The 12,596-nt window shown below is 39.2% G+C and overlaps 2 protein-coding genes across 2 annotated transcripts; one reads left to right on the top strand and one right to left on the bottom strand.

Annotated features, from left to right (window-relative positions):
• Positions 1 to 104: 104 nt before the first annotated feature.
• On the bottom strand, positions 105 to 3,312 carry mrpl48 (mitochondrial ribosomal protein L48). The gene is made up of 8 exons (XM_029280222.2): positions 3,143 to 3,312; positions 2,818 to 2,852; positions 1,640 to 1,671; positions 1,429 to 1,508; positions 914 to 1,083; positions 689 to 791; positions 495 to 584; positions 105 to 383 (listed from the first exon to the last, which is right to left on the bottom strand). Exons 1-8 carry the CDS (start codon positions 3,161 to 3,163, stop codon positions 306 to 308), a joined length of 609 nt encoding a protein of 202 aa, XP_029136055.2. The 5' UTR covers positions 3,164 to 3,312; the 3' UTR covers positions 105 to 305.
• Positions 3,313 to 6,919: 3,607 nt separating this feature from the next.
• LOC136177425 (macrophage mannose receptor 1-like) lies at positions 6,920 to 10,704 on the top strand. The gene is made up of 4 exons (XM_065950617.1): positions 6,920 to 6,954; positions 7,057 to 7,092; positions 8,551 to 8,886; positions 9,418 to 10,704. The coding sequence occupies exons 1-4, from the start codon at positions 6,921 to 6,923 to the stop codon at positions 9,861 to 9,863; spliced, it is 852 nt and encodes a 283-aa protein (XP_065806689.1). The 5' UTR covers position 6,920; the 3' UTR covers positions 9,864 to 10,704.
• Positions 10,705 to 12,596: the final 1,892 nt, after the last annotated feature.

The following is a 12,596-nucleotide window of genomic DNA, read 5'->3' as shown; positions in this document are numbered from 1 at the left end:
GTTTCCAACAACATTAGAAACACATTTATAGACGTTTTTATAGCTTATAGCCATTTTTTGCATTTATGGTAGCTCTTGGATTCAAAGTAAACACAGTGACTTAGTATGGTATATAAATCATTTATTACAGACTTCTTTCCAACTTCAAAGGCAAATGAGACAATGTTTAATCTTCAAGAAGTCACAATGCAGAGTTGAACTTGAAGTATACAGCAATTTGAAATGTAAAGTATCACCTTTTAAAGCATTCAAAGAAAGAATGCTGCAGAATAAATACACTAAATAACGTTGAATGTCTGAAGAGCCTATTGGTTTATCTGAGCCATGAGCCCCTCGAGCTCTGGACGACCCTTGAAACGTGAGTGGAAGTCGGCCTCCGTGTGCTGCGAGGAAAAGTAGGAAGACCATTTAAAAAAAAGAGTTAGATTGAAATAAAGACGGAGCATATTCACTAAAGCCTGTAGGAAGGAGCGTTCCATTAACGTCAAACTCACCTCCTTCACAGAAAGTCGAACTCCTTCCGGTTGGTTTTTGAGAACAACGCCCATGAAGAGCGGACACAGTGTGGCGTCTAGACTGCTCAACTACACAAACAGACAAATGTCACAGTCAGGTCAGATCCTGCAGAACGGAAAAAAACACCGGCGCATGAAGCAGTGGATTCAGGAGGGAAAGTTAAAGATGATACCTGAACGACTCTCTGGTGAGTTTTCAGAACGGCCTCGACGAACATCTTGGTGCCTTGCTCCTGCATCAGCATGACCTCTGTGGTCTTGGTCGGCAAAGCGTAACTGCAGGAAGACAAAACCACCATGAAGAGTGTGTCTCTCACCTTGAGTGCAAAGATGGATAACCCTTAACACATCTGCTGAATGTCCACTGTATTGTAAGAGCTTTTTTAAACCGTCCTCACCTTTCGGCCACTTTGATGCCGAGTCGGTTGCAGAGGTTGTGGATGTACTGCGAGTAGTGCTCCACCAGTGTCATGTCATGACCCGACACTCGGACACTCAGAGACCCGTACGCGGTGTCTGTCGCCGCCAGGATCGGCTTCATCTGGTGTTTGTCTTTCTTTTTCTTTGGCTGAAAACAAAGAGAGAAAAGAAATGCTCATTTAATGCTAAAGCCAACTATTTTTGTTCTCACGTCAAACCAACAAGGTGTTGCAGCGATGGAAGCGAGTAAGAGTATTAATTGAGAGAGATTAAAACGCAGAAAGGTTGGCATGGCAACACTTGTGCGCATCGACTCTAGGGAGGAGGAGGGGGAAAAAAACAGCTCTCTCCATTGTTTTGAATTTGGACTGCAGTACCCATTTTAAACACTAGGTGTCAGAGTTACATACTGCTCCTTTAAGGGTATTGGCTTTGCAGCTGAAATAACTAACTGTGTTATTTCCTTAAATGTAACCTGCTTCCAGAGTCTTACTGGTTCTTTAGGTATAAAATGTCTCCACCGACCAATCCCGTGCGTTGGCATGGACTTGTATTGTCGTTTGTCGACAGAATCTGCAGATGAAGGAAAGATATATATACATAAATATTGTGTTTACTGATGCCAACATTATGGTATGTGCAAATGTAACAGTTTAAAGTTATGCACAAGAAACAAGTGAACATGTAGAGTTTCAATCACTTACCCCACACAGGACGCTGGATACACGGTGTGGCCCTTTAAATACAACAGTAGAAGTATCAGTCAGGAACAGTGTTAGAGAGAAACAAGTGAACATGGGGCAACACACTTTGTGTCTTTTTCAAACCGGCCACTACACCCTCTCCCTCCCCACTACACCCTCTCCCTCCCCACTACACCCTCTCCCTACCCACTACACCCTCTCCCTCCCCACTACACCCTCTCCCTCCCCACTACCCCTCCTTTTGCGCGTCCTCGCGGAGGGTCCGCCATATTAAGTCCGTCCCAAACCAACTAGCGGGGAGTGGTAGTGGGTTATAAAACCCTCCACCAGCGAGTCTGCACCGATGCCGACTTTCAGATCACGTGCAACGCCTATTGTGTCCGGTCGTCATGGAGACAGCAACCTGTGAGTTCAAACACTGCTCCAACTAAGATAGACATTTAATATCATCATACAGACGTTAACAACTTCAAATGTGTTCTGAGGATCAAATAGATGTTTATTTATTGTGAAGTGTTTCATATTTACAGGGACTGTCGCAAAAACAAAAGAATATTAAATCATGTTGCAGACAACTTTTCGCTGTTAATATTTATTCTTTATTTTTCTACTTTTGATGTCTTTGTGAAATCTCAATTCAACAACAACAAAATACACTTTATGTTCAACAATAGTCTTCTTGTCTTTGCGTTAATTTCGGACACCCTGATCTGAAAATTACAATAAATTAACCTAAATTATAAATTACAATAAACAATGTAGGCTCAGTCTAATAGTTTTGTTATAAGTCTACACTACTATAACTAAAGAAGAAGAATCTAGGCTACATAAAGATTTTTACAGAATGCGTTAGCTACAAAAAAAAAAGCCGTTCCCGCAAGATACCGCTGAGTAACCATGGTAACACACAGTTCCTGTTTCCACCTGAGAGAGGGAAGTTTGTCCCAAAGCCTGCCGCTGTATGTCTACCCTACACCTTCATTCAGGTGAGAGTGTGACTTCTGACGGAGAGGGAGGGTGAAGGGGACAACACTAAAGACCCTCCAAGGCAGGAAAAAGACTTTATTAGTAGTTACTGTGTTTAATGTAATGTAATCATCAAAAGAGACACAAGTTAAAAAATTAAAAAATAAAAACAAATTTAACATATAAGAGGAAGTATGAATGTTGGCACTTACCGGCATAATGTCAGCACTTGATTGACTGCCTGCAACTGGAGAGAGAAAAAAAACAAGATGAAATCAGATTCTTTCTTTAAGGTTTCTAAATATTCTGGAAAACCTCTCATTTTATTTTGAAATTCTCATTCCAAAACAGAAGCGGACCCGTGTGAGTTCCGGTATCTATCCAGCTGCTTTCTGTGGTTAATATCATTTAAAATAAACTACAGTTTTCACAAACAGTGAATAAATGTGAGTAAGCCTGTGTGAGTGTGTGCAGAGATCACTGCTGTGTGACCTCTGCAGAGAAACTGAACACCTGGACACACAACAGGAAGCTCACCTTTCGAAACACGGGGTTCATGTTTCAACCTCTCAAACAGGATCAGGGCGTCGCGCTGCGAGTCGGGAAGTCAGCTACATGAAAATGATTTTTCTTTTTTTTAAATATCAAAACACATGCATGTCTTAATGCCGAGCTGCGGCTACTGACCTGGAAGTGCTCACGCGAAATCCCTCCGTCGTCTTAAAAGTCGAAGCGAAGGTTCCGGGGCTTCGCTCACGTCATCCCCTTTTCCGTTCAATTAAAATGTACAGTCTGTGGTTTGAAATATGTGACTTGATTAAAAAAAACAAAAAGCCTAATATGACAGGAAATGTTCGGTAACAAAAGACAGGAATATAATGTCTGCTGCTGGCTTAGTTTTGCACAACTAAGCAGTTCATAAAGCTTTATTTATCATTTTACCTTTGCCGTTTGTCCCTTCTCCCCTTCCGTTGTCTCCAGCTCTGCCCTGTTATTTTGTGATTAATTTGATTGAGAGCTCCCTAGTGGCGGATTTTACATACTGTGCGTTTAATAATTAAATTATTACATTTTCTTTCTTTACATTGGATTCTTCTCTCATATGAGCAGTGACTTTTAAAAAAAAATCTTAGATCAGTCCGACTATCAAGCAAGTCCTTACCTCTAGTGTTGTTAAGTTTGCAAAGGAAACACTGAATGCGAGTGCACATTTCAACAGACTTTATTATCATTTATTAGCTTTTTACTTGTATCAAAATAATATTCCACTTTCAACATTCAAAGATATCAGGCCTTACATAGTAGGTTTCATTTTATAGGAAAGTGCAAAACGTCCCATCGCCTAAAACGGATATTTAGAGAATAATGTATGAACTGTGCATAGGAATATTTCACTTCTTTTAAATAATGCATCAACTACTTTTTTTAAAGCACATCTATGAAAAGCAAGGTAACCTGTCGCCTATGGAAACGGTTATTACTGACACATTGCATTTTTCTTTTTTTCTAGCGTCATGCCAAGCAAACAAACTTCAAATGATCCATGCACGCACACATCCTTACTCTTTGGCTTGCAATGTTTAACTAGCATGAAAAAAAACAAAAACAAATGCATACCTGCAGTTCCACTCAAGGAGATTGTTAATAGAATAGTTTGCTCTTATCCAGGGCAAACGTGTTAGCATGTTTACAAGAATACTGTTCCTATCAAAAGACTTTCAATGGTGATAAAAATTGGGCCGTTCAAGGACTTGAATTCTTTTTTAAGTAATGGTAGGCGTACTGAAGCTCTCTCTGTTTAGCACCTCTTGTAACATTACTTACATTACCAACAAAACTTGTGTTTTCTTGAATTCCATATGCCCAAACTCTGGATTTTACCTATAAATCCATAATCTTTCATGGCACATAAGAAAGAAAAATCATGCAAATAGACAAAAAAACAAGTTTATATTCACATATTTATAACACCCACTGAAGTTTAAAAAATACTACAGATACTGATAAAGGCTTCTAAGGGATTGGAAGATATGAAAGAAGTCATGAATAGGACTGGGATACTCATAGCTAGAAACAAACTTACAAAATGTTCTTTTTTATCACTTTTTACCGGTTCCAGTTCCAGTTGACGCCTGGATAATTCAGCATATCTGTATTTTTGTTGTCTTATTTGCATGAAGTCACCTGTGTACTGTCAAATTGGTAAAGATGTTTTCACTATTTGCTTGTTTTTGTCTATTTGCATCTTGTCATCTTAAGTTGGGAGCATGCTGAGCTGTAGACATGTTCTCACATTGAACAAACATGTCTTCTCTGACTATCTTAAACAGACCATCGTTCTCACCAAAAGTGCAAAACTAAAACACACAACCACTGTCTTGTGGTCACGGACCATTTAGTATCCAAACTTGGAGTCAGGGAAGGAGACTCGAGAGTAAATTTTCTTCAATTTGAAGACACAACCAGAGAAGGTAAGGCAACATTCACAGAGATGCAAGACCTCTGTGTTTGAAATTTTTTTTATATTGCTACATTTGAATTCTCTTTGTTTTTTTTTTGTCTGATTACTGCAGAACATGGAGGGACGTTTGAAGAGTCTACTTTTCTTTGGTTTGTACTCCTCTTATCACCAACTTTGCAAAAATTAAGTAATCAGTTTTATCTATTTTTAAAGAATACAATCTTTTTTTATTTAAACGCATTTTTCTTGAAAATGGATTTAATTATTGTGGCAGTCATCCCCAAGACGGGTAAGAAAATACTTTTTCTGTCTAGTTTTCTGAATATTAGAATCGTTCACGGGCCACAGGTTTTGTTTTTTAAAATATAGTTGAAAAAATAGTAAGGCTTTGTAGATCAGAATCAAAAGGCTCGCTAAAGAAACCCTTCAATAAAAGGAAATCAAATATTTTGATTTCTTCATTTTACTTTATTTGTTTTTTTCTCAGAATCAAGGCTGTGACGAGGTTCATGTTTTTGGAAAAGCTTTCTGCATTAAGCTCAGGTCATTAAATGGTTAAACAACAGTCTGCTTGTTTGCAAAAACTTTGCATACATTTTTTTTCATCGTTTACAAAATAAAAAAACAACAACAACATACATGTTACTGAACATTTTCTATTTTAGGAATATTGTTCAGCCCTCGTTAACATGAAAAAGAAAAATAAGATAATGTGCCGATCTTAATCAAAACCTTCTGATTCTTCATTTGAAGTCACGGGCTGCAAAAAATCCCCTCAAGGGCCGCAAATGGCCCTCGGGCCGCACTTTGGACACCCCTGCTCTAAACAATGATATCTGAAAAAAAAAAACATACAGTTATATCGTTTTTTTATTATCCTTTTTTCTCTCTTAACTTTTCAAATCTTGCAAACTTTAATGACCTGAAAGAGGAAATACACGACCACATTTTCAACAGTGTTTCAAGGGCAGCAGAAAGAGTAACCTTTTTATTCCCAATTTAGACTCCAGAGTCTTACATCAGTACATTCTAATCACCAACTTAAAGCTGAACTGGACTGAGGCCCAGAGCTACTGCAGAGCCGAGTACGATGACCTGGCCACCATTTATAACGAGGAGGAAGTCGACGCAATTCACAACATGGCCGTTAACTGGACCACGTCCTTCTGGATCGGCCTGTATGGTGATGTGAACACCTGGAAATGGTCTCTGGTGGGCGAGCATTTCTACGCAGGACTAGATCCGGATTACAGGCAACGGGAGGAGAACGGGCCAGACAACGCAGAGTCAGACGAGTACTGCGTCTCCATGACGGAAAAGGGCTTCTGGAAGGAAGCAGCATGATCGAAATGCCTCTCATTTGTTTCAATATATGTACAAATAAATAAATAAAATAACACTAGCAAAGTAATGCCGACACAAAACAACACAAAGGTGAGGAACCAAAGAAGCTTGTTTGACCAGCTGCTGCTGAAGGACCATTGGTAACCAAATCCGCTCGTGTCTTCTTCACTGCTGGCCGAGGTTTTTGCATAAAACATGAAAAGTAACACAAATTTCCACAAATTTCCCCCCATCGTACTTCGTGGACTTCTTGGTGTGGTTAGTCCTTAGAGGTCTCAACAACAAGACAGGTAGGTTCATGTTAACAATTTTTTTTTATTTTTAACTTTTTATAAAAATCCTCCATGCTGAATATCGTATACAACCACGCAAATCATGCAGTCTGATGTTATGTGATAACTGGATGTTGATTATTCTTTTCTTAAAGTGAAGTGCTCAGTGTGTGAAGTCTAAAACAACACTAAAATAAAAAGATGTGTAACTTCATTTGTATTCTTCTGACTCAGAGAAATGGCGTGGTTACATTGGACTATACCCTTAATTGGTAAGCTCAGTAAATGATTTACTGCAGCTGATTGGTTTTAAATTCTATTGACACTAATGTACGATAAAAGATGAAACTACCACAGTTTGCTTTTGTCCACAGGTCTTCTCTTCTTGTTTCAGAGGACCACTCAGCTAAGTACGTATCTGTTCATGAGAAACATGTCCTAATTATTATTATTTTTAAATCGTAGGTAAATACTTGTGACATTGGTCTTAGAAGCTTTCCAATGAACATTAATGTGGACAAATTGTGAATATGCAAGATATTTGGAAGATGCTGTTGCGTTAAAAGAGTCACATTTTGAATTTGGCACCTTTTGCATGTAACCATCCATTGACACAGATTTCATTCACATCATTGATGAGATCAGAACCTTTCAGATTCAAGCGATAAAAAGACAAACTGAAGTATTTTAAAATCACAGCATGGCATGAGTAAAGTCAATGGGAGTAGATGAGGTTTTAAATTATATTATTTGAACATTTCTTGGTGTTGTTCATTTTGATTTCAATCAGACAACCTACAACGTTTGTATCATTTAAAACAGTGGTTTCTCAACTGGTGGGTCGGGACCTAAAAGTGGGTCGCAGAGGCGGTTTTAGTGGGTCGTCAACATGTGACTGGAAATTGTTTTTGTTCTTTCTCTTTGTTCTGTCCAAACTGCACTGTTTTTCATTCAATAAATCTGACTGTTTGAAAATTTGAAATTTTGGTTGTTGGTGGTGGCTCCTTAGGCTAGACCAGTTGAGAAACCACAAAAGTCTGTGTTTGCCGTTTAGGCTTCGACCTCATCACTCCTCACAGTTTAAATTTACATGCTGAAATTTGAGGAGTTATGGGATGATATCTTAAACCCCCGCAGTCGGAGCCTACAGGTGGATGCTGGGGTGGGGGGTGAGGCTGAGCGAGAGTTCAGTACTGGTTCAGGTCAGAGCTGGAAACGACAGACCAGAAGGGAGAGACAGGAAATCTTGCAGCTTAAAAGGCTTTATATGCGATTTTTTGATCCAGCAGACGTCGCCCTTGAGCACCAGCATGAAACCAAAACAACTCGCGCTGCATTGTTGTGTTAGTATGCTAATGCTAGCGATCTTTATTATGCTGGTATCTTCACACTGCATGTAAATTTACCTGAAATGAGCGTGATCTAGAAACACAGTTAAGCAGTGAGTACAGTATGTTATTCTTCTTTTCTCTAGTCCCTCAATTAAACAACTTTTATTCACGAGTGGAGGAGTTGGCCAGCCGTCTCGGCGATGTAAACAAACTGAAGATAGGACTTGGAAAACTCTGAAAACATCACAGACAGTGGGACTCTGGTGTTACACCCATTGTAGACAGTCATGACTCACAGAGTTATTTTCAGAGGATATACTTGATTTCTATTACATTGAATATTGAAAAATCGCATATAAAGGCTTTAAATAGGTCGCTAATTGGAAGGAGGTGTTGTCAGGTGATTGTTGAGAATGAGGCATGTCAGGTGTGAAATCAGAGCAGCTCGAGGCGACTGCCTGAACTAGCTTGCGGGCGGCTCCTCATTGTTGGCAACACAATGTGATGAAAATGTTCCAACTTTTTTTTGCCCAAAAGCATCTCAGCAATACCACCTCATCAACAGCCAGCGGAGCTGGTATGACGCTCAGAAGTTCTGCAGGGTGAAGTACACCGACCTCGCCACCGTCGGCAACATGGACGACAACGACGAGCTGCTGACGGTGCTGGGCCATGACTGGACCTACAGCTGGATCGGGCTTCAGAAAGGAGGTGCTCGCAGGTGGATGTGGTCGGATGGCAGCGGCCCAGCGTCGTTCTACAAGTGGAATGGCGGTGAACCTTCGGGTGATGAATGGTGCGTGGAGCTATCTGAGGAAGGCGGCTGGAACGATCTATCCTGCGAAGACACAAAAGGTTGCGTGTGCTATGAACGTGAGTCGAAGACTCGTGTTACTATTACGAAAAAAAACCTATACAGTAGGCGCAGTCTTTTTAAGTTTTTTAACTGTTGCTGTAACCATGACAACCACGTACAAATTTAACCCCCGGAAGTCCCTGGCATTCTATGGGATCGTGCTACCCATCGAGACGTGCGTGCTAAGCTGCAACTCTGTGCAGTACAGGGCGCATTATTTGACCGGGGCTTTTTGTCTATCGAGAAATGTCTCTTTTAAAATCTTAAAAATAAAGAATTTATTACAGAGTATAAAAACAAGCCTCCCGTTTCCTTACATTGTAAATGTTGTGAATAGTGGTGGTAAAGTAGGAAAAACAAAAATGTGCTGTTTGTGCTGGAAATATATCAGGAGTTTTTCTGAAGTTTTGTGCATGTGTGAAAGCTCTTTATCTCATCCATCCAAAGCAACTTATTTATAGATTTTTTTGTTCCTCTTCCTTACCCTGTATCTCCCGTTGACTTTCTTCAATCTTTGCTGCTGTCTCTTTTTCCGTTTGTCTCTTTAGGTCAAATCAATGGTGACAAAAGGTATGTTTATTATTCTGATGCACGTAGCTGGGCTTACAGTCTGGAGCTGTGCCGAAGTGAGCACACTGACATGGCCTACATCAAGAGCGAGCAGGATATGGCTGATGTCATCCAGATAATCAAAACATGGTATGGAAGCATCATTCTGGAAAAAAAAGTGTGGATCGGTCTGTTCAGTGATGCCTGGATGTGGGCCGACGGAAGTCAAAACTCCTTCAGGAACTGGCTGGTTTACAAGCCGGATCGGGAAAACTGCGCTGCATTTTCAGTTCCTTACAAGGGGCGCTGGGTCGACGCTCAGTGTAACCAGGAGAACACATTCATCTGTCAGGGTGGTGAGTATCTGATTAGAAAGTTGAATAACTTTAGTGACTTGTTAGCAAACCTTTCATTCCATTTCAATCGCAATTTGATCGTTGGTTAAAACTTTAACATCTAGAATAGAAGAGTTTAGTAACAGAAATAAAGTATTAAGCCATAGGTATTGCCTTTTTTATAGAACATACTAGGGCTGGACAATATATCAAGTTTTTAAGATATATCGATATATTTTCAAACAAGATATAGGGTAAGACAATATTGTTCATATCGATATAGTTTATGTTGCATTAAAATAACGTTACAGAGGGGCCAGGTCACCTCACTGATGATGACTGACTGTCTGTCCCTCTTAACCCTGCTCCTCCTCTCTCTCTCTTTTATTGTATTTAAGGAACATTTTTATTTTATAATATTACTTTTTAAATTCCCAAACAGGTAGTTTATTTTCCATGTGTTTTCACTGTTAATAAAATACATATCCATATATATCGAGTATCGCCATTCAGCTAATCAATATCAAGATATGAGTTTTGGTCCATATCACCCAGCCCTAGAACATACCATACCTTATGTGTTCATATTCAACATTTATTTATTATGAAAGAGTTGTGCCATGTAGACATTTATAACCCAAAAGATTAGCACTCATGAGTTTCATGCACCTTTTATTTGCTATCACGTATTTGGTTTACTTGTCCTTCAAATCAGCTCCTACATAGCAGGCAGCAGTTTTTAGGAAAACCACTAAAAATCCACTGTACTTGGAAAATACCAAGGGGTGAACAGCAGATGTTTGTAGAAAGCTGTTGGGGAGGGAAGTGGCAAATTGCTAAATCAAAACTGAATCAAGTGTAAATATTAACCGATCACTGACTTTGCCTGGATTCTGCAGGTCTCAAAGTAAAGAAGATGGTGATGAGGATGATGGTGCGCTCAGATTTGAACCTGACAGACTCAAAATTACGGGACGCTCTCCTGAAAGAGGTACTAAAGAATGCAGATCACTCTGTATATTTCAAATGCATCTGAATTTAAGGGGGAATGGGACTTCAGTCGCTGCTTTGACCTGTAGCCACAATCATGGTAAAAGTATACTACCTGCCTCCTTTATCAAAAAACAAGAAGAAGAATCAATACAGATTTTTAAAAACTTTATTGAAATGTATCAAAGATCAAAGATTACTTCCTGAGTGCTGTCAGACGGGGCCCCCTTAGGGAGGTTTCCTACCGACATTGCAAAAAGTGCAAATTTTAATAGGGCCCCCTACTGGCCCGGGAGCCCATAAGCAGTTGCCCCGCTTTGCCTGTTGACAAGCAGCGCCTCTGGGTTTAGCTTGTCAGCATGAAAGTAGAAAATGAAGCTGTGTGTTTTGTAACGCTGGTTTCTTCTCGAAGTTGGAGGCGCGCCTAAGACTCCGGTCGGTGGACGACTTCACTTTAAGTTGGAGAAGTGACCGACATGGACAAGTCTTCCAATACTATGAGGAGTTGAAGGAGGAGGTCGCAGAGATGGGTGAGACTCGCTTCCTAATCCTCAATGTCATGCAAAACCTTCGATTTTTAACACACATGAAGAACATGTTGGTGAATCGGTCGAAATAGATTAGGAAGGTTTTGAAGGGTGTCAACACTCTTACTTCAAATAAAAAAAAGATGATTTTTTTCTGCATTAAAACGAGTCATTTAATTATGATATTTTCTCATTACAGGATGCTGACTGTTGAGCAGAGGAACACCTTTTTGATTCAAATCAACTGGCAGGAGGAATTCTTATGTTAGACCATTGTAACACTGTATTTAACTTCATTTGATAAATGTTTGAATCTGCATCATAAGAAGTCGTAAACGTATCATCTTATAAAATATGTTGTGTTGACGTATAAAACTGTCTCATGAAGGTCAGTGAATAAAGAATAAAGAAGTGGTTTAAGGTGTCAGCTTTTCATTTGGTTAAACTTCCCATACACATGATTTACATTTACATGTACTCACTCCTGTTGATAAGAAATGTAAACTGATTGAAAGACTAAAAACAAAAGTAATGCAGGTTGATATTGTAAGCGCGTGGTACACATTCAGGTATAAGGAGAATATTTATATTCCCACCTGTGCAGTGATGAAGCAGAGTGACTTTACTTTCATTTCTTCGTTAATCTAACTCGAATGTTAAGTTGTGTTTTGTGTTTCAAGGTGTGACTAAAAATTAAGTATAAGGAAGTTAGTATTATGGGAAACCAGAAGATTTCAGTGAAGTGACTGCTGTCTTCATCTCTGTGTAAACTTGTATTAACAATGGAATGGCATCTTGTCCTTCCAGCACGTGGCATTAAAGTAATTACTAATGACGCACTCAATAGACCACAGAAACTCAGCACAATGAGATACGCACAATAGATATAGATTTACATAATGCAAAGGGCGTGCCTAAAATCTGCTAATAAATAAACTGCCTCGGACTCATAGGTCACCCACACACCGGCTGGAACTCAAACAGGTAAGAAGATTTGCATGTACAGTTTTTATTTGAGTTTGATGGATTTTAACTCGCAGTGTAAATAACGGTGTTTTACTGTTTTTTACCTGTAACGTTACCTTCATGCTGGTTTGTGGCTGCTGATATGATTTTATGTAAGCTTCATTAGGAATTTTAGATAATCATTTAAAAAAAAAAAAAAAAAAAAAACCATTTCAGTAATCTTGATCTAAAAACTACATAAAGAGAAGTAGAAATTTAAGAAAATGATAATCATAACCACATAATGAAAATGACAAAATAATGCAAAGAGAGAAAACATGAACAATACTTTATTTATGAGGGTTTTTTGAAGTAGCATTG

This window comes from Labrus bergylta, chromosome 22 (genome assembly GCF_963930695.1).
Source record: "Labrus bergylta chromosome 22, fLabBer1.1, whole genome shotgun sequence".
In the NCBI taxonomy this organism is placed as follows: Eukaryota; Metazoa; Chordata; class Actinopteri; order Labriformes; family Labridae; genus Labrus; species Labrus bergylta.
This window is presented reverse-complemented; position numbering and strand designations above follow the sequence as displayed.